The following is a 24391-nucleotide window of genomic DNA, read 5'->3' as shown; positions in this document are numbered from 1 at the left end:
CAGGAGAGCTAAGGCCCTGGCATTAGAGAGAGTTGCATTGTGCCTGCTGAGGAAATCACTGCTAGCCTCTGTGCAAGACTCTCTCTTCCTTGGATCGATTCTTTGTATGTTATAGTTTAATTATATGTTCTGGACTTGTTGCTGCTGACTTTCTAAGGGAAATACTAAACATTTGTTCTGCTTCAACAAAGAAAATACAAACCAATTTACAGCACTTCAGTGTATTTAAATACTCATGATGGTGCTAACAGTTCAAGTTGATTGGGACCATGTGTCATCTTTAAATAGGAGCAGCAGGGCTAATTGTGTTAAGGCAGTTAATTTGCCATTTACTTTCTATGACACTCTTTACAAAATAATCAGGCCAGGATTTTTGGATGGATAAGGTAGGTGCTATTTGAGACTTCTAACAGAGCATTTAGAAATGACTGAGCATTGACTTTCTGCAGACAGCTTCCAAAAACTGGTTGTTTTTAAAGATCCTGATCTCAGATCTTCACTGAGAGATTGTATTCTTAAGAAAAAGTTGTCTTTTGGTGTGTGAAGCATTCTATCCATAAGAGAGACTAGTAATATTTATTTATTCAGAAGTTGTTATGCAGTTAGGGAAGAAGAGTAGAGTAATTGAAGTGACTGGCTGCTGGAATAGATTACTCTGACAGCTGGACGTGGATTATGGTGCAAGTCTAAAGTAATTCTGCAAGCTCTGTTTGAGCCTCCAGTATGCCAATGTATCAGTCATACACTTCCATCGTGCTCACTGTTTTACAATGTGGTGGCAGCACTGTGGAATTCCTATTGAAAGCTTTCAGTGTCTTTTTTCCACAGCACGCAGTTCTGCAACCATGCTCCAAGACAACCGAATAAAGATTGGTGTCTCATGTGACACATTTGTGGGTCTGGAAGTTGAGGAGTGATTGTAACCTTATGCATGAATGTTGGCAGGACATGAGTATTGAGAGGTACCATGAGACTGGGCAGGTGACATTCAAGGGAGTTAGTGACTGGTGTGATGAAGTTGATCATCCATATAGATGTGCCCAAATCTTCAAGTGAGGAGGTTACCAGCCTTCCTTGAATAAATTTACTAATCCTCCAGGAGCCATTCCTGTTGCTGGGCATTTGTCCTGTAGCAGGTTTTGTCATGAAGTTCATACCTGCGTGTTATGAGAGAGTCTAGTGCAGAGGTTCCAGGCTGTCTGAACTGTTAAGCTCACGTATCAGAGCAGCACAGCTCTATCTGTGGTGTATGTGCTATAGGCAAGAAGCTACTTGTACTACTGAGCCCAGGCTGAGCGTTGTGTTGGCACAGCTTTACGGCATCCAGTAGCTGAATAAGCTTACAGATTTCTCCATAGCATTGATTTCATAGAATCATAGAATGGTTTGGGTTGGAAGTGACCTTAAAGAGCATCTAGTTCCAACCCCCCTGCCATCAGCAGGGACACCTTCCACTAGACCAGGTTGCTCAAAGCCTCATCCAGCCTGGCCGAGAACACTTCCAGGGAGGGGGCATTTGTGTTAATGCAGACATCTTACATGTGTTCACACCTCTCCATTTCAGAAAAGAAATGTTACTTATGTTGAGGTTCACATGTACAGAAATATCATCTAAATAGGCAGGAAAAAAACCCCTCATTTGATTGAAACACAAGGAAATTTGTTCATTTTTATTTTTCAGTGAAAATAAAGCTAAATGAAAAAAATTTCCGTTTCACAATTCTTATAGCCCAAACACAAACATTTGGTTTCTTTTTTTTTTGATTGAATATTCTCTTGGATTAGTTTTCTTTTTCATCTTAAAAAGGTACTGTTGATTTTAAAATTTGAAAATAAAACTTAAAACTTTCTAAACAAAACAACAACTAAAATTCTTTAGGCTGCCTCTGCTTGTCTTATGAGTTTCTCTCAATTAATCTAATTGTGACGTTCAAACTGGGACCAGTCTCTTTTCAACCTGCATCTTTAAGTCAGTGTATTAATACTTACTTCTCAAAAAAAAAAAAAAAAATCAATTGCAGCTATAAACTGGAAATTATGGGTAACTTGTCACAGAAACGTTGGGTATGTGCAGTCTCACAGCAAAACTATGTGATTTTCATATTGCTGGTATATACTTTGCAGATGTGCTGACCGTACATGGTGCTACATGTCAACAGGCCAATAACACGCTGCTTTCTTTTCATGGGGTTGTAGAATGTCATAGCCTTTATTCTGCAACAAAGTTTTCTTGATGTTAGTGGCTGTGTTTGTCAGAGCTGTTCCTCCTTAATCCTGGCAGAGCAGAAGTCTTACTGGTGGGTTAAGGTTGTGGTCTGGTAGGCTCTGCATGGAAACACTGCTACCCAGCTGAGGAGCATAAAGATATTTCTTGGCTAGTTCTTTTGTAGTTTCAGGCTTTTTAGTCCATTTATAAAATGGTTTTGGTTAAAAAGAAACCTTGTAGTACCTGCAATCAAAACAGGTCTCTGCAAATACCTGCTCTTTGCTTTATCATCAGATTTCCATGGTGGACTGTTATCTCTTAATGTGTTTTTCAACACCGTTATCCGTAGCCTGTTGTCAGTATGTGCTCATTGGCCTTTTATTGCCTCGACTGTTTTATCACAGTGTACCACTTTTTGTCTTGGTTCTCTTGCAAGTACCACCCTGATATGCAAGGTGAGCTAAGAATTCAAGGATTTCTTTTGCTTTTTGAATAAGAATTTGTAGAGGGTGGATGTCATGCTAAGTCAGATTCCATATGATCTCATCTGTCAGATTGCTTAGAACTTGAATTTTAAGTATCTATTTCATCAGCCTTGCTATGTAATTATGGTTCGGTGATGTTGTTTTCAATTCTAGACTGTAGGTATAGAATATGTGCTTTCCCTTCTTGATTGAAATATTTCTTTCATTAAAAGCTCTCTCTCTTCATTTTTGAATGCAGTTAGATGACAGTTCTTTAGATTCTTTGCAGGTCAGTGTTAGCTGAGGGTGTTCCGTGCTAGATCACTTCTTTCCTTAACTAGATGGTGACAGAAGCTTTGCAGAATAAAGCTAGTTACTGGATGGGGAAGAAGTGTGGATGAGGTGGCAATTTTACATTTAAGCATGTAACATTTTCTATTGCAATAACCTCCCTCCCTCTCCTCCTTTTTTTTAAAGTGGAAGGATCTTCTATGTCTATATTCATTGGAACATAAGAAAACAAACCTCAGGCTTTAGGGTTTGGGGGCTTTTTGTGATTTTTCTTTAACCTGTTAAATTTTGTCCTGCTTTGGCTAAGCTTTAGTAAACTTTTAGCATGTACGTTGTAAATGGCTGCACCCCAGAGCTGCAGCAGGAACGGCAGCTGCAGCTCTTGAAATATGTGAAAGACTGAGTAGGTTCTGTGTGGCCATCTGAAAGACTTGGTGATGGATCTTCATTTTCCCACCATATCAACATTCCCACCTGTTGATGTCTCCATCCTCCTACTCCATCATTAGAGCAGGTGAAGGAACTTCCCTTCATCCTCAACTTACTGCTGGTGAAAGCAGAAAGAAACAGATCTGACTCCTCCCCAGGTAGCCCCAACAAGTATTTATTTTAGGCATGGCCTTGAATTACTGTGATCGTACTTTACACTCCATGGACTGATGGCCAGTGACTGAATCAAATGCAGAAGAATTATTTCATATGGGTAATTGTAGGTTGGACTTTTTTAACTTAATACTCAACTCAACCTAAATATATTTTATTGTAATTAATGACATTATCTGAATAACTATATGCATTTTAATTATATCCGTAACACAGTGATTATTATAGGGCTTTTAACTGTATGAGAGTACCTATGAAATTCATTATTTGTTTTCATTCACAGTGTCTCTGGGAGGGAGGGTACTGCAAGTCCAGTTCTCTGAGGTTGCACAGATAACATGTAATACAGATTTCAGAGAAGACTTTGCTCAGGATAATTTATAGAAGGTTGAATGTTGTAAATTTTTAAGTGAATGTTTATATATGTGTGCAAATATATTTATGGAAACACACATTGAAAGAGCCATGATCTCTACAGAGATTTGATTAAGGCAATAAAAGGCAAGAATGACTGAAATTAATTATTATGTGTGTATAATTAATAAATGACTAATTGCCTGATTCAAGTTGTTTCAAAATTATGAGGTATTTCCAAATCTCTGAACGTTTGGAATTTAAATCCACATCAACTTCTGTCATCACATACCAGTTAAATCATACTTTTATTGTTCTGGAAAATTGAGATTCCCAGAAAAAGTCTTTTAATTATCTATAAGGTTTCTTTCAGGCTTAAGAGCAATTGAAAAATCTCAAGAGAATTCATGAAATCATTATGTGTTATAGGAATAAAATTTTGCTCTTGCTTTTAACCTCTTCATTCATACAACCAGGAGCACCCATGTTTATTTGTGGCCTGGTAAATAATTTACATTTTGCTTAATCTAAGTGTTTATTTAAAGTAAAAATAAAATGGCATAAAAGGACTGTGCATCTTCCAGATAAGAGCATCATTCTTGCATAAAAAAATCATTCTTGTGAATAAAATGCTATCCCAGATGTTTTGAAACTAGCATTGAAGGCTGGTTCTGCAGGTTTCCTGTGCGAGTATTAGCAGTTCACTTGATTTTTCTGTTTCCAAATTCTTGTTAAAAAAGAAACAACAAACAAACAAACAAAAACCCAACCAAACTAAATCCCAAAACTCTTCACTCTCTCTCTTTGTCTTGTTTACTAAGTTAGTAAATACTTTGGCTCCAGACTTTGAGCTGTGAGGAGTGTTCCTAAAATATATGCGGACTTATGGTTTTAGAACCGAGTGGCCAGTATTTTAGATACACTATTTTCAGATAGTAAATGCAATACATAGTTTTGCTGACTACTTTTCCACAAAAAGTTTGTTTTAAAAATATTAACATTTTAATGGTAGCATTTCCTATATAAAATCCGTCTGGAAAATGTCTTGATGTTTGACAGTTTTGAAAAGAAATGTTTTAAAATTATAGTTATGAAAATAAACTTTACAAGGTAAAAATAAAGGTTAGATTTTTTTTTCTGAAAAAATAGTAAAATTTAAAAAAACATATATTATTGAAGTGTTTTATTTGGGGTTTATCTATGTCAGTTATTAATTCAAAGAAATTTTGTCTTTGACTTTATATAAAAACTACTTTAAAATCTTTTTTATTTTGTTACTGACCTGGAAAAATTAACCATTTTTTCATTTTTAACCAGATGTAAAATCCACTGAGAATATTCTATTTTTGCCTTCTGTCTCTTCTGTCTTACCATGGTGCATTTTCAGTAGTCAGTAACCAGAAGTCTCTTTGCTTGGAGCTGATTTGGTTTTAGCCCACTGTTTTATATGTAGTGCTGTTTTTTTAATGTTATTACCTTTTTTCCTTTTTTTTCTTTTTCTTTTCCTTGGAAGACGAAGGGTGCTGGCTATATCTGATGGAATTGAACATATTGGGAATCTTCGCTGGGAACTTGCACTGTGCCTTCTTGCTGCTTGGACTATCTGTTATTTTTGCATTTGGAAAGGAACAAAGTCTACTGGAAAGGTGAGGTTAAAATTCTGTGGGTTGGCTGTATTATGACTCTCATGCTCCAGACCTGCAATTGTCATTTATATTTATTTAAATCAGAATGGTAAGATTTCACATGCATCTTGCATTGCTGTAAGTAACTATACTTGGGGGTGTATAGATTGTAATACTAGGTGATGAAGAACCATACTTTGCATTGTTATCTCCCTCTTGGTTTTCTGTTAGATAAGGCTGATAGTTTTTGGTTTGGTTTTGTTACTTTAGCAGAGTACGCTACTGGCCAATCCTTGAACCCTGAAATCCAAACTGGATTGTGTTGATTCCTGTGCATGAGGTATCCAAAATCTCAGTTTTGGCCCAAAGTGGCAGGAGTCGAAACTCTCAGTGACACAAGTAAATTACACACATAAGCACCGAGAAATGTAAGCAACCTACAACAAATGCAAATGCAAACTAATGCAAATGGAATACCAAAAGCAGAAATTAAAAGAACTGAAGAGAGATGGACATACTGGGGAAAAAAAGAAATATATTTAATACTCTTGCAACTTTTTGAGTTAATTCCATTCCTTACTGGACACCCAATAGGGAGACACTAGTTCACCACCTAAGCGAGTCATGGGATGATGGAGAGGTTGTCCCTGGAGTAGTAGCAGACGTAGTTCTGAGTAGAATATATGGTTAATCAACTAAACAGAGAGAGGAAAAGAGCGAGAGTTCGGGGTGGGGGGGATGTCTAAATAAAGCACTGTTTTCTCATGTTGCAACCAAAGAATACAAGGAAAAAAATTGGTAGCCTAAAACATTTTGTGCATTTAATTTTCAATTGCTTATTACTTTGGTTGGAAGTGTGGTTGGATTTTTTTGTTTGTTTCTGTTTTAGTAGCCTACATTTATAAATGAAATATTGAAAAAGTGGTTTGGTTTTTTTAAGTTTAGAAAATGTCAGAGTGAAATTTTTCAGCTTTCTCAACCACATACATCCTTCTTCCTATGAAAATTTTGACCAAAACTATTTGCTGAATTCTCTCTGTATTTGCTGGCTGTGTCAGTCAATCTAGTACTGCGTTTTTCATCTAAGTGTTTGCACACACAGATTTCTACAGCCCTACTTTTATGAAGTCACTGCAGGAAAAATGCTGAGAAAGGCTGTCTGGGGACACATATAAGCATGAATAGTTTAGAGGAAAGAGGGAAAAAACCTAAAGAGAAAATATAGAGAAGCAAAGGTGTTACAAGAGAATGACAAGATAAATATCCATATGTCTTTGAAGCAGGCACTCCAGGGAGGTGCAAAAGTGGTTTAGAGTTGTCTGAGGAGCTACAGCTAGCAGTGTAGAAGAAATGAAACTGAGCAAAACTAATTTTCTTTTTTCCATCAGAAAGAATTTCTGAAGATGGAGATGTATTCTACCATAGTATAATCTGACCCAAGGGTGGAGGGAAAAACATGTACTGTGAATGCACATGCATGCATGCATGCAGGGTTGTGCAAAACTGCACTGTACTTAAGGAAAAATAGCATTGGTGTAAATCATCTGCTGACAAGGAGAGGCTGTAGTGATTTTGGAAAGGATGTATTTTACATTTCTGCGTTTCTGTGATTTACATTCAGATTTTTATTGTTCTTTGTATACATCTCACATGAGATTCCTTCAGCTTATACCGTTTCCCTAGCTCACATTTTGGAAGTAAACTGACTTGTTTGACTTCCCCCCCACCCCCAATAGCTTAGCTAAAACCTCAGCTTACTGGTAGGTGGAATCCATTTTATTTGATTTTATTTCAGTGTACTTTTGATAACCACCTTTCTGATGAGGTTAGGTGAAACAGCCAGAGAAAGAAGCACGTTTTTCCCACTTGAAATGGTGTGATAAGCTTTTCAACTAAGCAGAAATAACTAGCAGTCTTGCAATAGAAGTGCAAAGCAAATGGAATTAATACCCAGAATTCAGCTTTATAGGTCTCAAGCTAAAAAAATTAGATCAGGGTCCTGTAAGAAGTAGACTTGTTATATATTTACAGTGTTTAGATCAGTTTACTGTGAGCAGTGGTTCTGTTTCCAAAATCATGAGGAAGCAGACTGGTAGATTCCTGTGTTCCTCAGGAGACATTCAGCGGTCTACCTGTATAGAGGATCCATGACTTCTCCAGAAACATGCAGTAAGGATCTTTCATAGCTAATATTGGTAATTTCTTTTTCCAGTTCTGTTCCTGTAATTAGTAAAGAAAGCTTTTTACTAGATAAATGTGTGACATTGCAGTTGGTTTCCACTGATGTGTTTTTTTCCTGGACATAAGTTCATTTTTAGATGTATTTAAGAATTTTAATATTCTTACACTTGCCACTTATTACAGCCCACGTCACTGTGCCATCTCACTGCCTTCGCAGACCAGCTAAACAAAGACAAAAGACATTGCAATCAGGTGTTGTGGATGCTACAAAGCAATCAAATGCTGAAATATAGTCTTCTGGGTTGCAGTTTCCATTTTCTGATATTTTGACATTTCAAAAATTCATATTTAAGCTCATCCAATCATAGCCCTTCACACTAGTTTGAATTTATTATATGCTCATTTCCAGGAAACATTTAAAATTGACTTACAGATTTTTATCATATTATTAAACATGTTTTTAGGCTAAGCTGTTAAGTTTGCTCTATACCTTAATTGGATTGAATAATTTAAATGAAATAACAATTTATTTGAGCAGAAAACTTAAAGTTTTATCACCTTTGGAAAGATTTTCAAAGGAAGGTGTCTGTGGACAGAAAAGCTAGAGAGAAAGAGAACTGGGGAAACAGTAAGAGACAAAATGGAGAAGGGGAGAGAGAGAGAGAGAGACTTACCATCTTCATACAGCTGTGTTGTGTGAAATATTCAAGAGGTTGGTTTACTCTTTTACTCTTTTTTTTTTTTTTGGATCCTAATGCATGGTAAAAAAAAAAAAAACTGCAAGCCTTAAAAGCTGTCATAAAATAAACCCATCATTCTTCAACTAGCATTAGCACAGAACTCATCTACTCAGATTATGAGTATTTAATATTTTAAGATACTAAATATATTAGATCTAACATAAAGTTTAACTCCAAATGAAATGCTTGTGAAACTGTTAAGGACATGTTTCAAACTTTTCCAATACTGTTCTTGAAAGTCATCACTTTCTCACAAAGCATTGTAGTTTTTGATTCCAGCAGATGTGTAATATCAAAATAGTTTCAGGTGGTTCTGGCAGCTTTCAGGAGAAACATATTTGTGCATTTTCTGAGGTTTTTGCCATTAATCACTCAATCTTAGATCTGAAGTTGTGTGTATGTTAGCTTTCACATTTAAAATGTTGCATATATACTAAATGCAGAATCTTTGAATGAAAAACTCGAAATCAAAAGGCAAAAAATATGACAATGTAATGTTATCATAATTTTATGTGTATATTGCAACTTACTGAACTTGATAATACGTAATATCCATCTTATGCAGAAGTGTTTTCAGTACCTAGCATAAAATACTTCCAAAGATGGGGAAAGAACTATGTGGAAGTCTGAAGAAAGTAAATGTTCTAAACATTTAAAGTATTATTCTAGACTCCGATCATTAGGGCTTGGTTTAGTATCTTATTTTTAAAATAATTTTTTGATTGCTATTTATGACAATTCTAAGTATTTCTATAACGTATATACCTACATAGTTGCTGCCTCTTGCTAATTTTTGATCTTTATATAACATTCATAAAAACCTTCAGGTACCAGGGAACCCATTCTTTTCTGGATCTTGACTATCCATTTATTAATTTGACTAAATGTCCTTGAGCTTTAAACTTTGAAAAGGGGGCACCCGAAGTGCCTAATTTATTTTTCCTAAATTGCTTGCTGAAGGAAGTAATCCTAATATTTTCTGGGTTTCTTTCTTTTTTTTTAATGAGAGTATGGGAGTTTTTTCAGATGGTGATCACTCCTCTGAGTGCATAGTGACTCCTCACTCATAGTGACTTCTGCACAATTCTTTTTGAAATGAGGGGGCTGGTAGACTTAGAGTTATGTAAAGACATTATGATAATCTCTGTCTTATTCATCAGTCCGTTCCTTTTCTTTTCAAGCATCTTGCTTACTTTTTACGTGGATCAACACATCCCTGTCTGGTGCTGATATTGTTAGTTTGGAACTCTGCTAGGTATGTGGATTTATAGAATCACAAAACTGGACAGGTTGGAAGGGATCTTGGGAAGTCTCTTGTCCAGCTTCTTGGTCAAAAATGGATCAACACTGAACTCAGAAGAGTTTTCTCGGCACTTTGAGTGGCTGGATATTAAAAACCTTCAAGAACGGAGTTTTCACATGTCTTGAGGCAACCTATTGCAATGCTTAATTGCCCTCATGATAGGAGTTATTTATTAATTACTTTTTTTCCTACATATAGGTTCATTCCAATATGTAATTTTGTTACTGAATTATACTTTTTTTTTTTTGCTTAGCTTGTTGTATTTCCGTCATCCACTCCTGCTTAAAACACATTTTTGTATCATCTGTGTTGCTATATGGCATGAGTTTGAATTCCTGCAATTATTCATGCACAGAAAATGACTCCAAAATGCTTCTATATTAATAAGCTAAATTAATAGGTGGATTTTTTTTCTTCTTGAGTCTTTCTTTCCTAGTGAGCATCACTCTCTTATTCGTGAATGGGAGTGGCAGCTAATCAGCATGCAATATGTCACACAATCATGGGACAACTGATCAAAATTGCTTATGTCCTTATAATAATGTTGCACGATGTGCTTATGTTCTCTGTGCTATATAACAGAGCACTACTTCTGCACATTCTATAGGTGAGGAAGGGTTGAATCAAAAGTGTTATAAAGCAACCCGCAGGCTTGCTGTTATTTTCAAGTGTGGATATTAAAACATTGTACCACAGCCTCAGCTTTGCATTTTTAAGTGTGATATCTTATATTTGAAAGCAAGCCACAAAGAAAAAAAGCAAAACTCCTTGTAAAAGGGATACTAAAATAATCATTACTAATAGATTTGGATCCAAAGGTTGGTTTAGGCAATGAGTATTTGATCTGTAATAAATGCCATAAACTGCCCTTGTGCATATGCAATAACTTTCACATTTCTTGGAAAATCAAGCTAAGACCCTTTCAGTCTTAATGCAAAGAGCTGGACCTAATGGGAGGTCTACTGAAGACTTAAACAGGTCTGCCAAAGGATATTACAGATAAACACTGATAAAAAGGCAGCTTCCATCTTACAGAATATTTGTAACATATTATATTGATATATGAATTTGTACCCCAGATGATTTTCTTTCCTTTGCCATGTATTCTATGGCAGTGGAATATATTATTAAATAATCATTTGCTTACAAAAAGCAGACCAACAGAATAAGCTTAGTAAATTGCATTCAGATTTACAGTACATTCCAATTTGTTCTCTGAAACCTTTCAATAAAGAAATTTGGGTGACACCAGTAAGTCTAATTATTTCTGATATAATTTGTCTGGGCAACACTAATTTGAAAAAATCTGGATAGCTGAAGGGAAGTTGCTTTTGGTCCGGGAAACATTTAGTAAACAAAAAAAACCCCCTAGTATTTGTTGTAAAACTGTAGGTCAGGTTTTGTCATTTTAAGACTCAACACAAAATCAGCATTTTCTGATAATGAAATGTTAAAAGAATACTCTTGTATAGCTTCAGGATTTTTGTGTTATTTAGTATTAGAATTTCTCACTGCTTGTATGACCACTAAGACCAAGTCTCATATTTTTGGGTCTTTTTGAACAAGTTTTTATTAGCATCATAAAGACTATACTTCTGTTCTTTTGCCAGAGCCAAACCCAAATAGTTCTTCCACACTGTTTTGTACTTCTCCATTAGCTGCTGGCCAATATGTGATAAGAAATCCTTCTCATATTGTTCAGGATCATCTGCAGGAGGGACAAATCTCCAGAGTCCATTCTTCAAATTTTTCTGGAACTAATTTCTGTATCCCAGAGACAGACCTCAGTAATCACTGAATATTATTCTAGCTGATTCCAACTTGTGAATCTTTTGATCCTTTCCTACTCTTTGTGTTGAGTTCCCAGAAGTTCAGCATCATCCTGGTCTTAGAGTGTGTTAACTTTACGCTGTCTATCCACTTGACACACTTTCAAGCTACAACAGAAGGAGAGGCTAGTCAAAATAGAGGGTAATGCTGAAAGGTAAGGTCAAACCTGTAATGTTCTCCCTAGTTCTTTTCTGCTTAATGGTTCTGATGGGAGCCTGTCTCGTTCTGAATGTTATGTTTGGCAAACTTGATGGGACTCCATATGGACTCCCAGATTTTTCCTGGTTTGAATGTTTTATTTAAGATTTACACGTAAAACTTGGACAAGAGTCTTATAAAGGCTGCTAAGTGCATTTTATAGCTCTGATCAGTATGAGGGTCTTAAACTGGACTTTGTGAAATTAATTTCGTAACTGCATGGCTCTTGTGCTTCCCAATGCTGCAGTGTTCCTTACTTCTTAATTAGTTCCACTGATTAGTTTGATTTGCTGAGCTAAAGGCAGCGGAGGCCCATCTAGGTGGAAGTTGTCAAGAAATTTTGTGGAAGTCTGTATTAATTCTATGTGTTAAAGGACCAGAGATGAGAGGAAACAGTAAGGTACAGCGTGTTTGGCTGGGGCATCTTGACCTAGACCTATCACAGTAATAGAAAAATGGCTTGGTGAGTAGTTTTGACATTATTGTTAATCTGTGAATGTGGTGAGCAGGAAATAATCACTGAAAACTGTAAGAACATTAATAATGAATAAATAAGATGGCCAATGAAATGTGCTAAAATATGCTTAATTAGCATCCACATTTTAGCAAGGTTTAACAAAAGGTGAAGAGCCTTGGTTTTTTCACTCTGTAGTGCTTCTGAACCTGTCCCAGGTTGCAATTCTAATAGGCCTGAATAGTTCAATACAAAGTAGACATCTGAGCTGTTGAGAGTTTATTCCAACAAATCAGACTCCTCCCAATGCATTCCGGGGGGGGGGAACCAAAAACATAAGGCTGTAACTGTACTTAACTATTGGTTAATTTTTATTTTTCATTTTTCTGTTGACAAAATCCCCAGGATTTGTGTGAACAGTTGAAAATGCAAAATGTAAGCTGTCAGGCTCTGGCTGGCTGAGTGTAGTGTCATCTATGTCACCACTGAACTCAACACATTCCCCCTTTTACCTCTCTTTCTCTAGTCATGCTCCCTCCTCCACCTGCGTTTGCAGTGCTGGGGAGTATAGGATGATTTGTGGATATTTCACTGTGCAGCCCCCCAGGTAACTTGATTATCCAGGGGGGAGATAATAGTATATATAATAATAGCACACTAATAGTAAATTGTTTTGCACATCCCACCCTCCCCCCTCCCAGCTCATATTTCTTTATCTCTTGTGAATGATTTATATGGTTCTCTGATAGTTGAGATTTTTCAATTTTATGCAGCAGCTACTCAGAACTTCAAGCTTTGAAGGCTTTTCCCCTTCATTCCAAGCCTTGGATTTTGCAAATCATCTGCCAAGGCCGTCACTGTTAGGATGTGCCCCATGGCAAAAGACTGACCCCACAGAGCTTCCCACCACCAGAAAGGCAGGAGGGCCAGCAGCTTCTTTGCCTGCCTGTCTATACCTGCTTGAGCTGGCCTGCTTGTATGCAGACCTCTTTTCTTACACTGCACAGGGCCATGGGTTGTTTTTCTTCCTCTGTCCTCAGGCAGCTGGTCTATGCTTGGCCCCTCTGTAGCTCCCTTGCTTCTCTTGCATTGTGCACCTGTAAACTAGTTTATCACCCAGAATGGTGGGTGTTTCGGCTTGCATGCAGGTCTGCTCTGGATCTGGGGTAAGCTGCAGTGCACTCGGTTTGAATCTAGCTTCAGTGTCTTTGAAGTAGTTTGTCACGCTATTGGCAGACCTGAATAGTGCTTATATTTCTGACTGTGGATAATTTTGTATCAATTGAATGAGGACCCAATTTTGCATCTCTTTCACAGCAGCACATCTCTGTCACTGTCTGAACGCCTTGTAATTTATAGTTGTGCAAAAAAGACTGGTATATGGACCTAAATCAAGGAAAATAATTGAAAAGAGTATATTGGTCTGGTTGAAAATATGAGCAGAAAGATAGCTCAGTGTATCATGACTGCAAGAATGTATGAAAGAGGTGGGAAAACTGATAGGATTTGGATCTTTGTTTTCCTTGAGCTGATTACCAGCAAGACATGGCAAGGTATCTGGTGTGCTCGAAGACCTCAGATTCAGGGTTGGACTTTTCATACCTTTTACCCATCATTTTCTCTGCCCTCCCATCAGGAGTTAAGCCTTGCTTGCCAGCAGTTAAAACTCAGTCACTAGTCCCAAAGAAAATTTATTTCTCAATAGCAGGCTATATAAAGGCCTTAATGGATTCAATGAGGCAGAAAGAAAGAGTAAAAGGACAGAAGAAAAAAATAAGAGAAAGATGTGTGGAAGAAAAAAAAAAAAAAAAGAAAAAAAGAACTGGAGCCCATTGTAGAAGCCCAGGAAAAGGAACTAGGCAGCAATGATTGTATCTCCTGAAGTGTCTTTTGTTTTAGCCTAAAGTAACAGCAGAGAATAGCCCTTCATGGCGAGGCTTTAACACTCTGTCCAAGACTGATCTCTGTATTCAAAGGGGGAAAGTAGAACATTCATGAGATGCATGCAGAGTTCCTGCTATCCACCTCCTCTGTGTGAGGTTTTAAAACAGCTACTGCGATATTTTTTTTCGCTCTCCTGTGCACTGAGCATTTAAGGACACCAAGGATTTGTTAAAAAAGGAGATTTTTATGCCTCTGTGGTTTCCCCAAACCTATGTTTGGCAGCTGGGGAAAGTATCAAATAGTAAACTTAAATCAGAATCGTTTCTTCATGATTTCATTCCTTCCCAGCTGCACCTTAACAACAGAGATCCACTTTTATATGAATACTTACTTAGACTGGATCTAAGCCCTGGTCCACAGCCCAGCCAAGTCAAAAGTGTGTTCTGGTGCACTGAAGGACAACTCAGGGCACATGCTGATGCGAGAGTTTGGGCAGAGAAATCACCTAATCTGTTAACCTAGTGTATGATGGGTGTGGGGGCAGAGGGTGGAAGGCCACCCCTGATATTTGCAGCAGTAATGCAGTGAAATTTACTGAAAAATTAAAGGTAAAGCTAAAATGCACAGATTAACATTGAGGCATCCCTATAGGAGAAATGCTGGCTAAAGGTAACACATACAGGTTTATTTTTTCCAGAGATTAACAGGCACTTTTAGACCATTATCAAAAATAAATATACTGACCCAATTAAAAAGACTTAGAAATTCAATAGTTTCAGTCATTTGTTCCTATATGACCTCTTCATATTTAATTTCTACTTTCACAGAACCTGCCCTTCCTTGCCAATTGTCTTATCCCCCACTCATAAAAATAATCAGTGAATAATGCCATACAGAAGAACATCAAAGAGGAGCCAAAATATAAGTCGTTTTGTGTACTGTGATCATTGTTGATGCCTTTGTGTCAGGGCTAAAACATTATTCCTTCAGGTGCACGATACACTGCTTCTACCTGTGATTTATAACTGTTGAGGTTTTGTGAAGCTGTATTTTACAAAAGTGTTTGTGTGGTTGCCCATGTCCTAGTCTGTGTGTACAGAAATTACTATAGATATTGCTTTTGTTGGATCTTTGTTTATGTATTTGGAATATTACTTCTACCTCTTCTTCAGCAAGAGCATGCAAGGTGTCTCCTTGGTCCCTTAACTTGAATTTAGAAATATGAGGGTGAGTATCCATTTCTAGCACTGACTCTCTTAGTGATGCTTCAATTTCATAGTTCTTCAGCTGCAGCAGAATAGCTGTAATGCCCTATTCTCACACAGGCAGATTGTCCTCAGCAAGTGCTAATCTATACCTTTGAGATTGGCTCATTCTTTGCAATTTACAAAGCAGTTTCTAGATAGCCATCCCCATGGCACTGTATGCAAAGGTTGGTCTGGCATCAAATTCCTGCCAGCAGGAAGCCAGTCTCTTTAGTTTCTGCAGGCAGTATGGACCAGATTTTTGGCTTTATCTACAATGTAAAGATGTCTTTGTAGTAGAAGTTTTGTTTACAAGGCTGTTCTTGTGAGATTTACAAACTTTAGTTCTGTATACCACTCCAGTGTCAACTACCGTGGATTGAATCCAAACTCAGTCTTAAGAATGGGAAAGCTTAATTAAATAAATGGCTACATGAGCAACAAAGGCAGCTCCAGGCAGCTGCTGGTGCTATGTTGGTAACTAAAACACATCCCCAAGAAATGAGTTGGCTGCCATGTACCTGCTATTCACTTCTGCTGCTGGGCAGTTGAAAAATCTGTGTGCTTAAAAAGAAAGAAAAGAAAAACCTCACAACATCCTGTATAAGCTTGATTTGTGTCATGTAGAAGCGTAAGGCACTGCTATAAGTCTGACACAGAGAATTAACTGCAATAAAAACTTCTTTCAGTTATTTCCCGTGGCTATAAAATGTGTTCATTAATATCTGAGATAAATAACTGTAGTTCAGGTCAGTAAGTATTGCTGTGGTTTAGTTTGTATGTCGCTTCTTTCTGGAGTGCCTTACTGAGGTTAGACTCTCAGTGTACCGAGACTTGGATGAACACAGTGAGCTGCCTCTGTTCCCCAAAGAGCTTGCCTTGACATCCATGTAACAGACAGCCAGAGATCTCTGTTGAACTGAAGGGATGGAGGGAAAGCAGAGATACTAAAGCATTTGGCTAGGATAAAAAATAAATGCATGTCAGTAACATACTCTTAAGCCACACTGGCTTCCAGTCCAATGTCTTTATTGTGTGATTCCTTTCATTTTTCCTATTCATCACATCACCTTTTCTTCTCAGATTGAAATTCAGCTCAAAAACAATGAAATTGCAGCACACTGCCAGAGCAGTGTCCTACAAGTCAGCCTTGAGGTGATTTAGAGGCTGCTTAGTAGGGAAGTTACAGTGCAATAAGCCTTTAAGTAAAATAAAGATGTGATTGTGTTATAACAGATGAAGTAGCCATAGGGAATGGAAGTGTGGAGAATTAGGGTCTGGATGACAGGGGTAGTTGTTAGTTTAGATGGTAAGGCTATTTATTATATTTCTGTTATAATTATTATACTTAACACACAAGTATTATTGCAAATGCTTTATGGTGAATACATCTCTCAGCTGTTACCATGGTGATAAGGGCATATATTCCTCAGTGGAAGACAGAAATTTATCTGTCATCCTGTGGGTAGACAAACACACACCTTTTTCAATAATAAATGATAAGCTCTTTATTATCCTATAAATGTCCTGAACCTCCCAATAGAATCAGAGAATGATTTCAGTTGGAAAGGACCTTTAAAGGTCATCTAGTCCAATAAACAAGACAGTTTCATGGTTACAGAAATTATCAAAAGAAAGAAGAGGTATGACTGTGCTATAGGGATGTCTTTTTTTACCTGGTTGTTTTTAAATCACTTTTTTTCCTCAGCATTTACTGCACAAGATTAAATAATGCTGTGGTACTCTCAGAAAACTGCACAGAACTGATAGATAAATCATTTAGAGATGGCCACTAACATACCTGCTTGAGTGCTTGGAAGCTTGATGAACTACATATCAAAATGAGCCTCATGTGACTAGTTTTGATGCAAAGTTCTAGGGACATTCTTAATTCTTATTATACTGATGTTTCATGGTTTTAGTATTTGTAATTATTTAAAATTTCTAATGCAGTCATGCGTTTATTTGATGGCTTCTCATATACTGGCTACAGTGCTTGATTCTCCTCTTACCTCCTTCGCATCAAGGCCTTGTGCAACTACACTGATTGCTATATTGATCTTTGCTGACTGGCATCTTTTACCTAAAGATGTACCTTGTGGCTACCTGAAGAAGGAGAAAAACCTCACCTTTTAGTAGACAGCATTGTATCTGCTTTCCAGGCTGCATGCAGTTGCATTTTTTTCCTGAGTGGTGATGTTCATTTGGGTGTGGGGGTGGTTTGTGTTGGTTTTTTTTTTGTTTAAAGTTTTTTTTAAAGGCAAGTAAGGAAAATCAAGCAGGACAAGCAAGGAATCTAAGCTGGCATTGATAAGGAAAGTTCTCATAAAGGTCTGTTGCACTGGAAAATGTTGATTCATTGAAACTAGTCATTCTTCAGAGCAGCTCGTAATTACATGAGGACAAGACTCATCTGAAAAACCCATTTTCATGTTCTCCAGCAAGCAGTCAGAAGGCAAACCAACCTTTACTGTCCTCTGTCCCCTGGTGCAGATTTAAGTTCTTAGAAATTTTTCTGTGACAAGAAAATAATCTCCTGTCATGTTCTGACCCTTGCATCTTTATCTGCTTTGCAGGTTAAACATTTTCAGAACATGTCAGAACCTACCAACTGGTGCCTTCAGTGAGAGCTGGAAGGCATGTCTACAGTAGCTAAGAAATCAAATTAATTTAGTGCTTTATCAGTCCCCCATTTCTGCCTGAGTAAAGTCAGTAACAAAGCTAGAAATTCAGGTGCTAGTGTGGGATAATTCTGACCTTATTTTCATAGAAATGAGATTGTCAAGAATATTGATCAAGAATATTGATCAAGAATAGTCATTCCATATTAAACATTCTTAAGCAAAATTCAGGCTTCTGTGCATATATGTAACTAATATCAGTATCTGATTTGTCGTGGATAAAGGCAAACTAGATGGCATTCAGAAGTCTGAAAATCCTGGAAGGTTCTGAAAAGGAAGAGCTTTGATTTATAGAAGCTTGAACTTTTTAAAGACCTTTTCAAAATGAAAAGAAACCCTCAGTTGATTAATTAGTCCTAATTTATATTTAAAATTCTTCCTGATTGATTTTTAAAGTTGACTTTTATGTGATTAAATAACAGTCTGATTTTGAGATATTTGTGGCTCTACAAATTCCCTACTTGATGGGAGCTCTACATAAACACTTTTGCTTGCAGTAATGAGCTTAGCCAAGGTGCTGAAGTTTGCTTCCTTCCTCTCACGTCTTCCTCTCCCTGCCCACAACCACAGGACAGGTCTTTCTCTTTGTGCACTTGAATGTTAACCAAAACAATAAGTTAACATTATTCTTTTAGATATTCACAGTTACAGGATACCATTATGGTTGGACTTGGTGATCTTAAAGGTCTTTTTCCAACCACTATGATTCTGTGATTATTTAATTTGCTGTTCTAGTTCGAGGTTGGCCCATTTACCATGGAGATAAAATAATACATTTAAATCAATAGCCACTTCAGGGTAAAAAAAACCCACCCAAAACAAAACAACCCCTCTAAACAAAACAAAAAAACCCCCACCACATCCTTTAGGTACTAGGGACAATAATACCCCGATTTTATCATCAGATTGCTTCTTTTGTGTTTACACTGGTAGAGCTGCATCTGCTTGCCAAATTGCAGTGCTCATTTTGCTGAAGGTTTTCTGCAGCTTTCTGCATTTGAAAATTACACTGCAGACCTCCTCTTGCTTCACAGAGTTATTTTGGGCATAATGTTTTTACAACTGTTGGAGGTTTTGCATTGGCAGTGTATTAACAATATATTCACAATGTGACAAGCACACTTTCTCACAAATGGGTAGCACACTCGTAGGCCTGTTAGTGTTTAGAATTGTTGCATCCTTTACCTTTTTTTTAATCAACATAACTCTTCTGAGGACACTCAGGCAGTTGGTAGGTGTAGGATGACTATTGAGTTTGGACAATATAATTTTGGAGACTGAGGAACAGCAGCACTGGGAGGATGCAAGTCATTGCACTGAGTTCCTGAGATTTCTCTGAGTTTTATTTACTATAGGTATTATCTAGGAAGTAAGTCCTCCTTCTCTCCTCCTTTGGCACTTAATCACAGCAAAAGATGTAATTGTATTGATAAAACAGTATGACTGTCTCACAGTTCCTCAGTTCAGGCTGTGTCCCAGTTCAGACCAGCAAGCTTAGCATTGTGGGGATTTACAAGTCAATCTTTCTGTACACTTAAGAGCAGGGTGTCCAAAAACTACTCTAGACCTATGCATTAATTTCTAGATTGCATACTATACATTCACTTGTAGATTGTTTAAACTTAGGGTAACAGAGTCTTTTCTCTTGATGCCCTGAATCAAATTTTACTATGAATTTAAACAAGGCCTATTGAGACTGGAATGGATTCTTGAAATATATGGACCTGTGATTTAAAGACATTCTTCCAGGGTCCAACCCATCTATTATGATCAGTCCCACTTTTTTAGAAGCTTTTGGCACATTCTTTGTAAGTTAGGTCATTGTTAAGCTGTCCATGCATATGGTCAGTTCAAGAAAGAATCTGGTTATCTGCATTTACCATTGTTTACTGCTTAAATGCAGGTGCTCACATAGTTGATCTAAATAATGTAATAAAATCGACTGCTTCTAAATGTTATATAGGCACTTCTGTGTGTTCTGGTCCCTGTGTTTGGGCTTTATGGATTATGTCTGTATGGAGGGGAAATTCTTTTCCCAAAAGTACTTAGTCTGTATTTTCCAGTTGTGTGGATTGAGCAGTCTCTGCAGAATCACCAAAACAGCCTTTATAGCTGGGTTTCTTCTGAATGAGATGCCAGGCAATTTTGCACCCTCTCGTTGTATTCCAACACAGTTGAGAAGTAGGGATAACCAAGGAACTAGGGTGTTGCTGGGGTGGAATGTGAAGTGCACCCATTCTGCAGTGTAGATACAGCTATGGTCCAAGGTATTTGTCTTGAAATCTCACAGGCCATATTTATGACCAGTTCTGTTTGATTTCTCCTGCTAGTCTCACAAATGAATGTTGTGGAGCAGAAGTATCTGTTAAAATAGGGAATTTTTACCCAAATACATGGAAATCTAGCTTTGCATTTGATCTAGGCAGCACATTTTTTATTATTAAATATGGGGCCTGTAGACCCCACCAAAATAACCAACAAGCTTGAAGAGCAATTTTAGCAGAAATAAGACAGATCTTTATTTCAGTGGTCCTGGGCAATCTGGAAACAAAACCAGCTGTGGTAATTATCTGGGAAATAATTTCAAGTAACATATTTAGGAAACTTGTTGCTGCTTAAGGAATATTTATGGGGAGAAACAGCTCATCATCTAAGTGAATTGTTCACTCACTTCAGCCGGGAGTGTGAGCTCCTCAGTGTGTTGATATTGTCTGCCTTTGGTACTTTTTCATTGCTTTCCCATTGTAGCTGTGTTCTTGGATTGACCTGGTAGAGGCTATTAGAGCACTAGGGTCCTCAGCACTGAGTCAAAACCTCCACCATATTTTTCCTCTCCTTCTTTTGGAACTTTTGACTACAGGTAGGCAGTTTTTAGAACACAGAAGATGATATTGAAATGGAATTTGGAAAGTGCTGAAAAGTTCATAAAGTCAGACCCAATGTAAAAAATAATTATTGCTGAAAAAGAAAGGAAAATACATTTTTCAACCATTTTTTAATATTTAAAGGAATAAATAATGACTTTGGCTTGTTAAAGCATTTTTCAGTCAAGAGAGATTTCCCTTCCACTCATTCAATTAAAAGAATGCCAAACCAAAATGGTTTGTGTTGGGTTTATGTAATTTTGTTGTAATGACTCAAAATGAATTTTGGAGTTGAGTTTCATTTCATTGTAAAGGAAACTGTTTCAACTTGACTGAACTTTTATTTACTTATTTATTTATTGCCTTCACCACCACATGAATAAAAATAAGGACTTACACAGTTCTGCTTGATAGAGATTTTCTGTGTCCCAGCCAATGACTTGAGTGTGATGTGGTATTAGAAGTGTTTATTCCTTTCTGCTGTTATTGTGTCATGCAGAGTCTTCTGCTTCCTGTGGTCACTGTGCAATTAACAGGGTTCTTGTGTACCTTCATTAAGTGTCCTCTCCTGGCCCCTATTTTGTAGCTCGTCTTTCATTCCCAGTGAATTTTTCCTCTTTGATATGTATTTTTTAGCTCTCAAATCTCATTTAGTTTTCTTACCTTTTGGTTTTTTAACTTCTCTCTAGTCCAAGTGAAAGTGTCTGCACTCACATATGATTCATTAGTAGCTTAGAAGAAAAAATTTGTAAGCAATCTGGTAAAGGACGGTTCACAAGATTACTCTGTGGATTAAGACAAACAGAAGCTGATGCTGAATAGATCTATAAAACACAAAGGTAATAGAAAAATCAGCCATTTTGCTGATTCTATCCCCTCCCCATCCCAGTCACACAAATCTGCTCATCTGGTATTCTGTTGGGTTCTTGATTTAGTTTCTTTTTTGGCATATGAACGTTTAGCTTTAAAATGTAAGCAGATCTTGAAAATTTTTTCCCCCTTTTTGACATACTTTTTAAAAACTTGTGAATCAGCTGTCATGCCTTTATATTGTTTTATACCATTTTTCTTGCAAATCTAATTAATGTTGAAAATATCTTTTTTTCAGTTGTCATTTGTATGTCCATAGATGCTACAGTGTCATACGAGCAAAAGACTCTTTTTCAAACAATGCTGTATGGAAAATTTCACAGTATACCATGGTGGTTGAAAAAGAAAATCTTTTATAGTGTTACCTGCTGTTAACATCTAGGAAGTTAGAATTTGTGAAACTGGAAAAAATTAGGGAAAGGGGATTAGCAAGACAGTAATTTTCTAAAGTATCAAGTGAAATTAAACACTTTTACTCCATTTATAAAATGCAGTTGGTTCATTATAGCGCAAATAAGCTTGCAGGAAAGAATTCCATCAACTTCCTAGCCTCAGAAAGTTATATTTTGTTCATTGAATTCTAGTTCAGTTATGTTCTCAGCCAGAGCCAAGCAAAGGAGTAAAGTTCACTACTTCCTATTGATGGCTCACCCTGCTAAGGAGCTGCTGTGAGGTAGCGTGTGAACATCAGGCTGGTGTGTTCTGTAGTAGCTGTCGTAGCCAGAGAAATCTCATTTTTAGGCTTCTAGATTTCTGTGGGTGTGTGGCTCAATTTATTGCATGCAGGGCTTCTTCCTTATTCTCCACAAATGTATCATGTCTTTCTTCTATATTTTTCACAAGCTAAGTCACCTTCACTTGGACCTCTGCGGCATGATCTCGCCAGAGTGTTGAGAAAAGCACCTGTTCATTTAGAACAAGAAGTTCAACAGTCCCGGTAGCTAAATTTGAACCTGTGCACCATGCTTGCACTTTAAAGATACTTACGTATGAAAAGATGCAAACTGCCAGCTAGTTCAGTTCTCAACATCTTTATGGTGCCTTACTCATGAAATCATTGCACAGATACCTAGATACCTTTATAACTAACCTCGAGTGATATAGACATCTAAGTCTCTACAGGTTTTGATATTTAGAGTTCCAGTACTTGGTACTTAACTTACTACCAGTACTTTGATACTTCAAGGTCATTGCAGTCAACGAAATATCTATTCTCAGGATCTTTGGTCCTAAAGTACTTTTGGTTAAGCACCTAAGTATGCTTAAAAGCTGTTAGATGTCCCAGTAGGCACCTTTCCAGATACTTGTATGTCTAAATATCTTTGTAAATTTGTCTTTCAGTTATATTGGAATAGGACAACTGGGTGCAAAAACTAGCACGCCAGAAATTTGTATTTTGTTTCCAACTGCTTAAACATTGGCATTGCTCTGAAAAGGGTTTAAAAAAAAAAAGCATTTTGAGCACTGGAATGGAAATTAGCATACCAAGCAATTAAAGTCAATTAAAACAGGATGCAGTGTAATTAGAAACAGTTGTGTTCACATTTATATTCAGAGAGGTTTGATGTGTTGAAAGAAAAGAAAACGATTCAGGAAACTTTTAATGCCTACAGATGTGATGATGATACTAATAATGGCATTTGATTTCTAAAATGCCCCATCCTCCCCCACCTCATGAGAAACATGATAAAATGAGCAACTGGTGCAATGGAATTAAATGGCTCAACATACTGGGAGACTCCAACATCACCTACAAGTGGTGGCCTTCTCTCCCCTCTCTGAACGCAGTGCACGTACCTGTTGCAGTACAGAAGCTTGCAGTTTTAGCAGCCTCGTTAGCTGTGTGACCACTAATACTGAAAAATTGTCAACAATGTCACTTGGCTCCAGAAGGGTGTATCTTTCCCACAACTTGCTTCCTTGGTATCTCTTTCATTGTTGTTCTGGATATCTGCATTAGTATATATTGACAGAAATACTGAGCCAATTGCACTCTGGTTATATCCTCTTTCTGCATGGTAACCAGAAAGGAAGGAGAGTGCTTATTCCTCTAAAGCTGAGGTACAACTACCCTCATGAAAAAAAAATGAAGCATGATGCAGTGAGATGTTTTATGAAATTCTTTAATGTTTTAACATATTCAGGTGCAATACCTCCCATGTTATCACATTTATATGTTTGCTGACTGTTCTCAATTAAAAGCAACTATTGATTTAAAAGAAGTAGATAAAAGTAGTTGGCAAAGAATTGAATACAGGAGCATGAAAACCAGTTGCTGGCTACTCCATCCTTTCCATGCAATGTAAGACTCAGAGCAGGACCATGTCCACTCAATATGTTTCTTTTTTACTTCTCATTAACTGATGATCCATTTTTATTTGAAGCCTAAATGTGGAGAGCAGTCTCCTTGAGACAAGATCTGTTTGAACTCAAGCAGTCATATCAGTTTGCATTTCCACTAGTAGGAGTTATAATAAATGTAAGCACTGGATAAAGCTTTCCATTTTGTGTTTTATTGACCTGTGAATTAATCATTTCAGGCTTCTGAGACCTATAGAAATGTAATGGTTGTCTCCGATTCCTGGGAAAATCGTGGTTT

General features: G+C 37.1%; 1 protein-coding gene across 1 annotated transcript in view; it reads left to right on the top strand.

Annotated features, from left to right (window-relative positions):
* The window catches only part of LOC104522157 (sodium- and chloride-dependent GABA transporter 3), a 98230-nt gene that overhangs the window by 23926 nt on the left and 49913 nt on the right, over positions 1-24391 (top strand). The window contains exon 6 of the mRNA XM_010164378.2: positions 5432-5564. Within this exon, the coding sequence (XP_010162680.1) occupies positions 5432-5564 (133 nt within the window). The remainder of the gene's footprint in view (positions 1-5431; positions 5565-24391) is intronic.

The sequence above is a fragment of the Antrostomus carolinensis genome, unplaced genomic scaffold, assembly GCF_000700745.2.
Source record: "Antrostomus carolinensis isolate BGI_N321 unplaced genomic scaffold, ASM70074v2 scaffold4293, whole genome shotgun sequence".
Classification (NCBI taxonomy): Eukaryota; Metazoa; Chordata; class Aves; order Caprimulgiformes; family Caprimulgidae; genus Antrostomus; species Antrostomus carolinensis.
The sequence above is the reverse complement of the archived record's forward strand: the minus strand, read 5'-3'. Positions and strand labels throughout refer to the sequence as shown.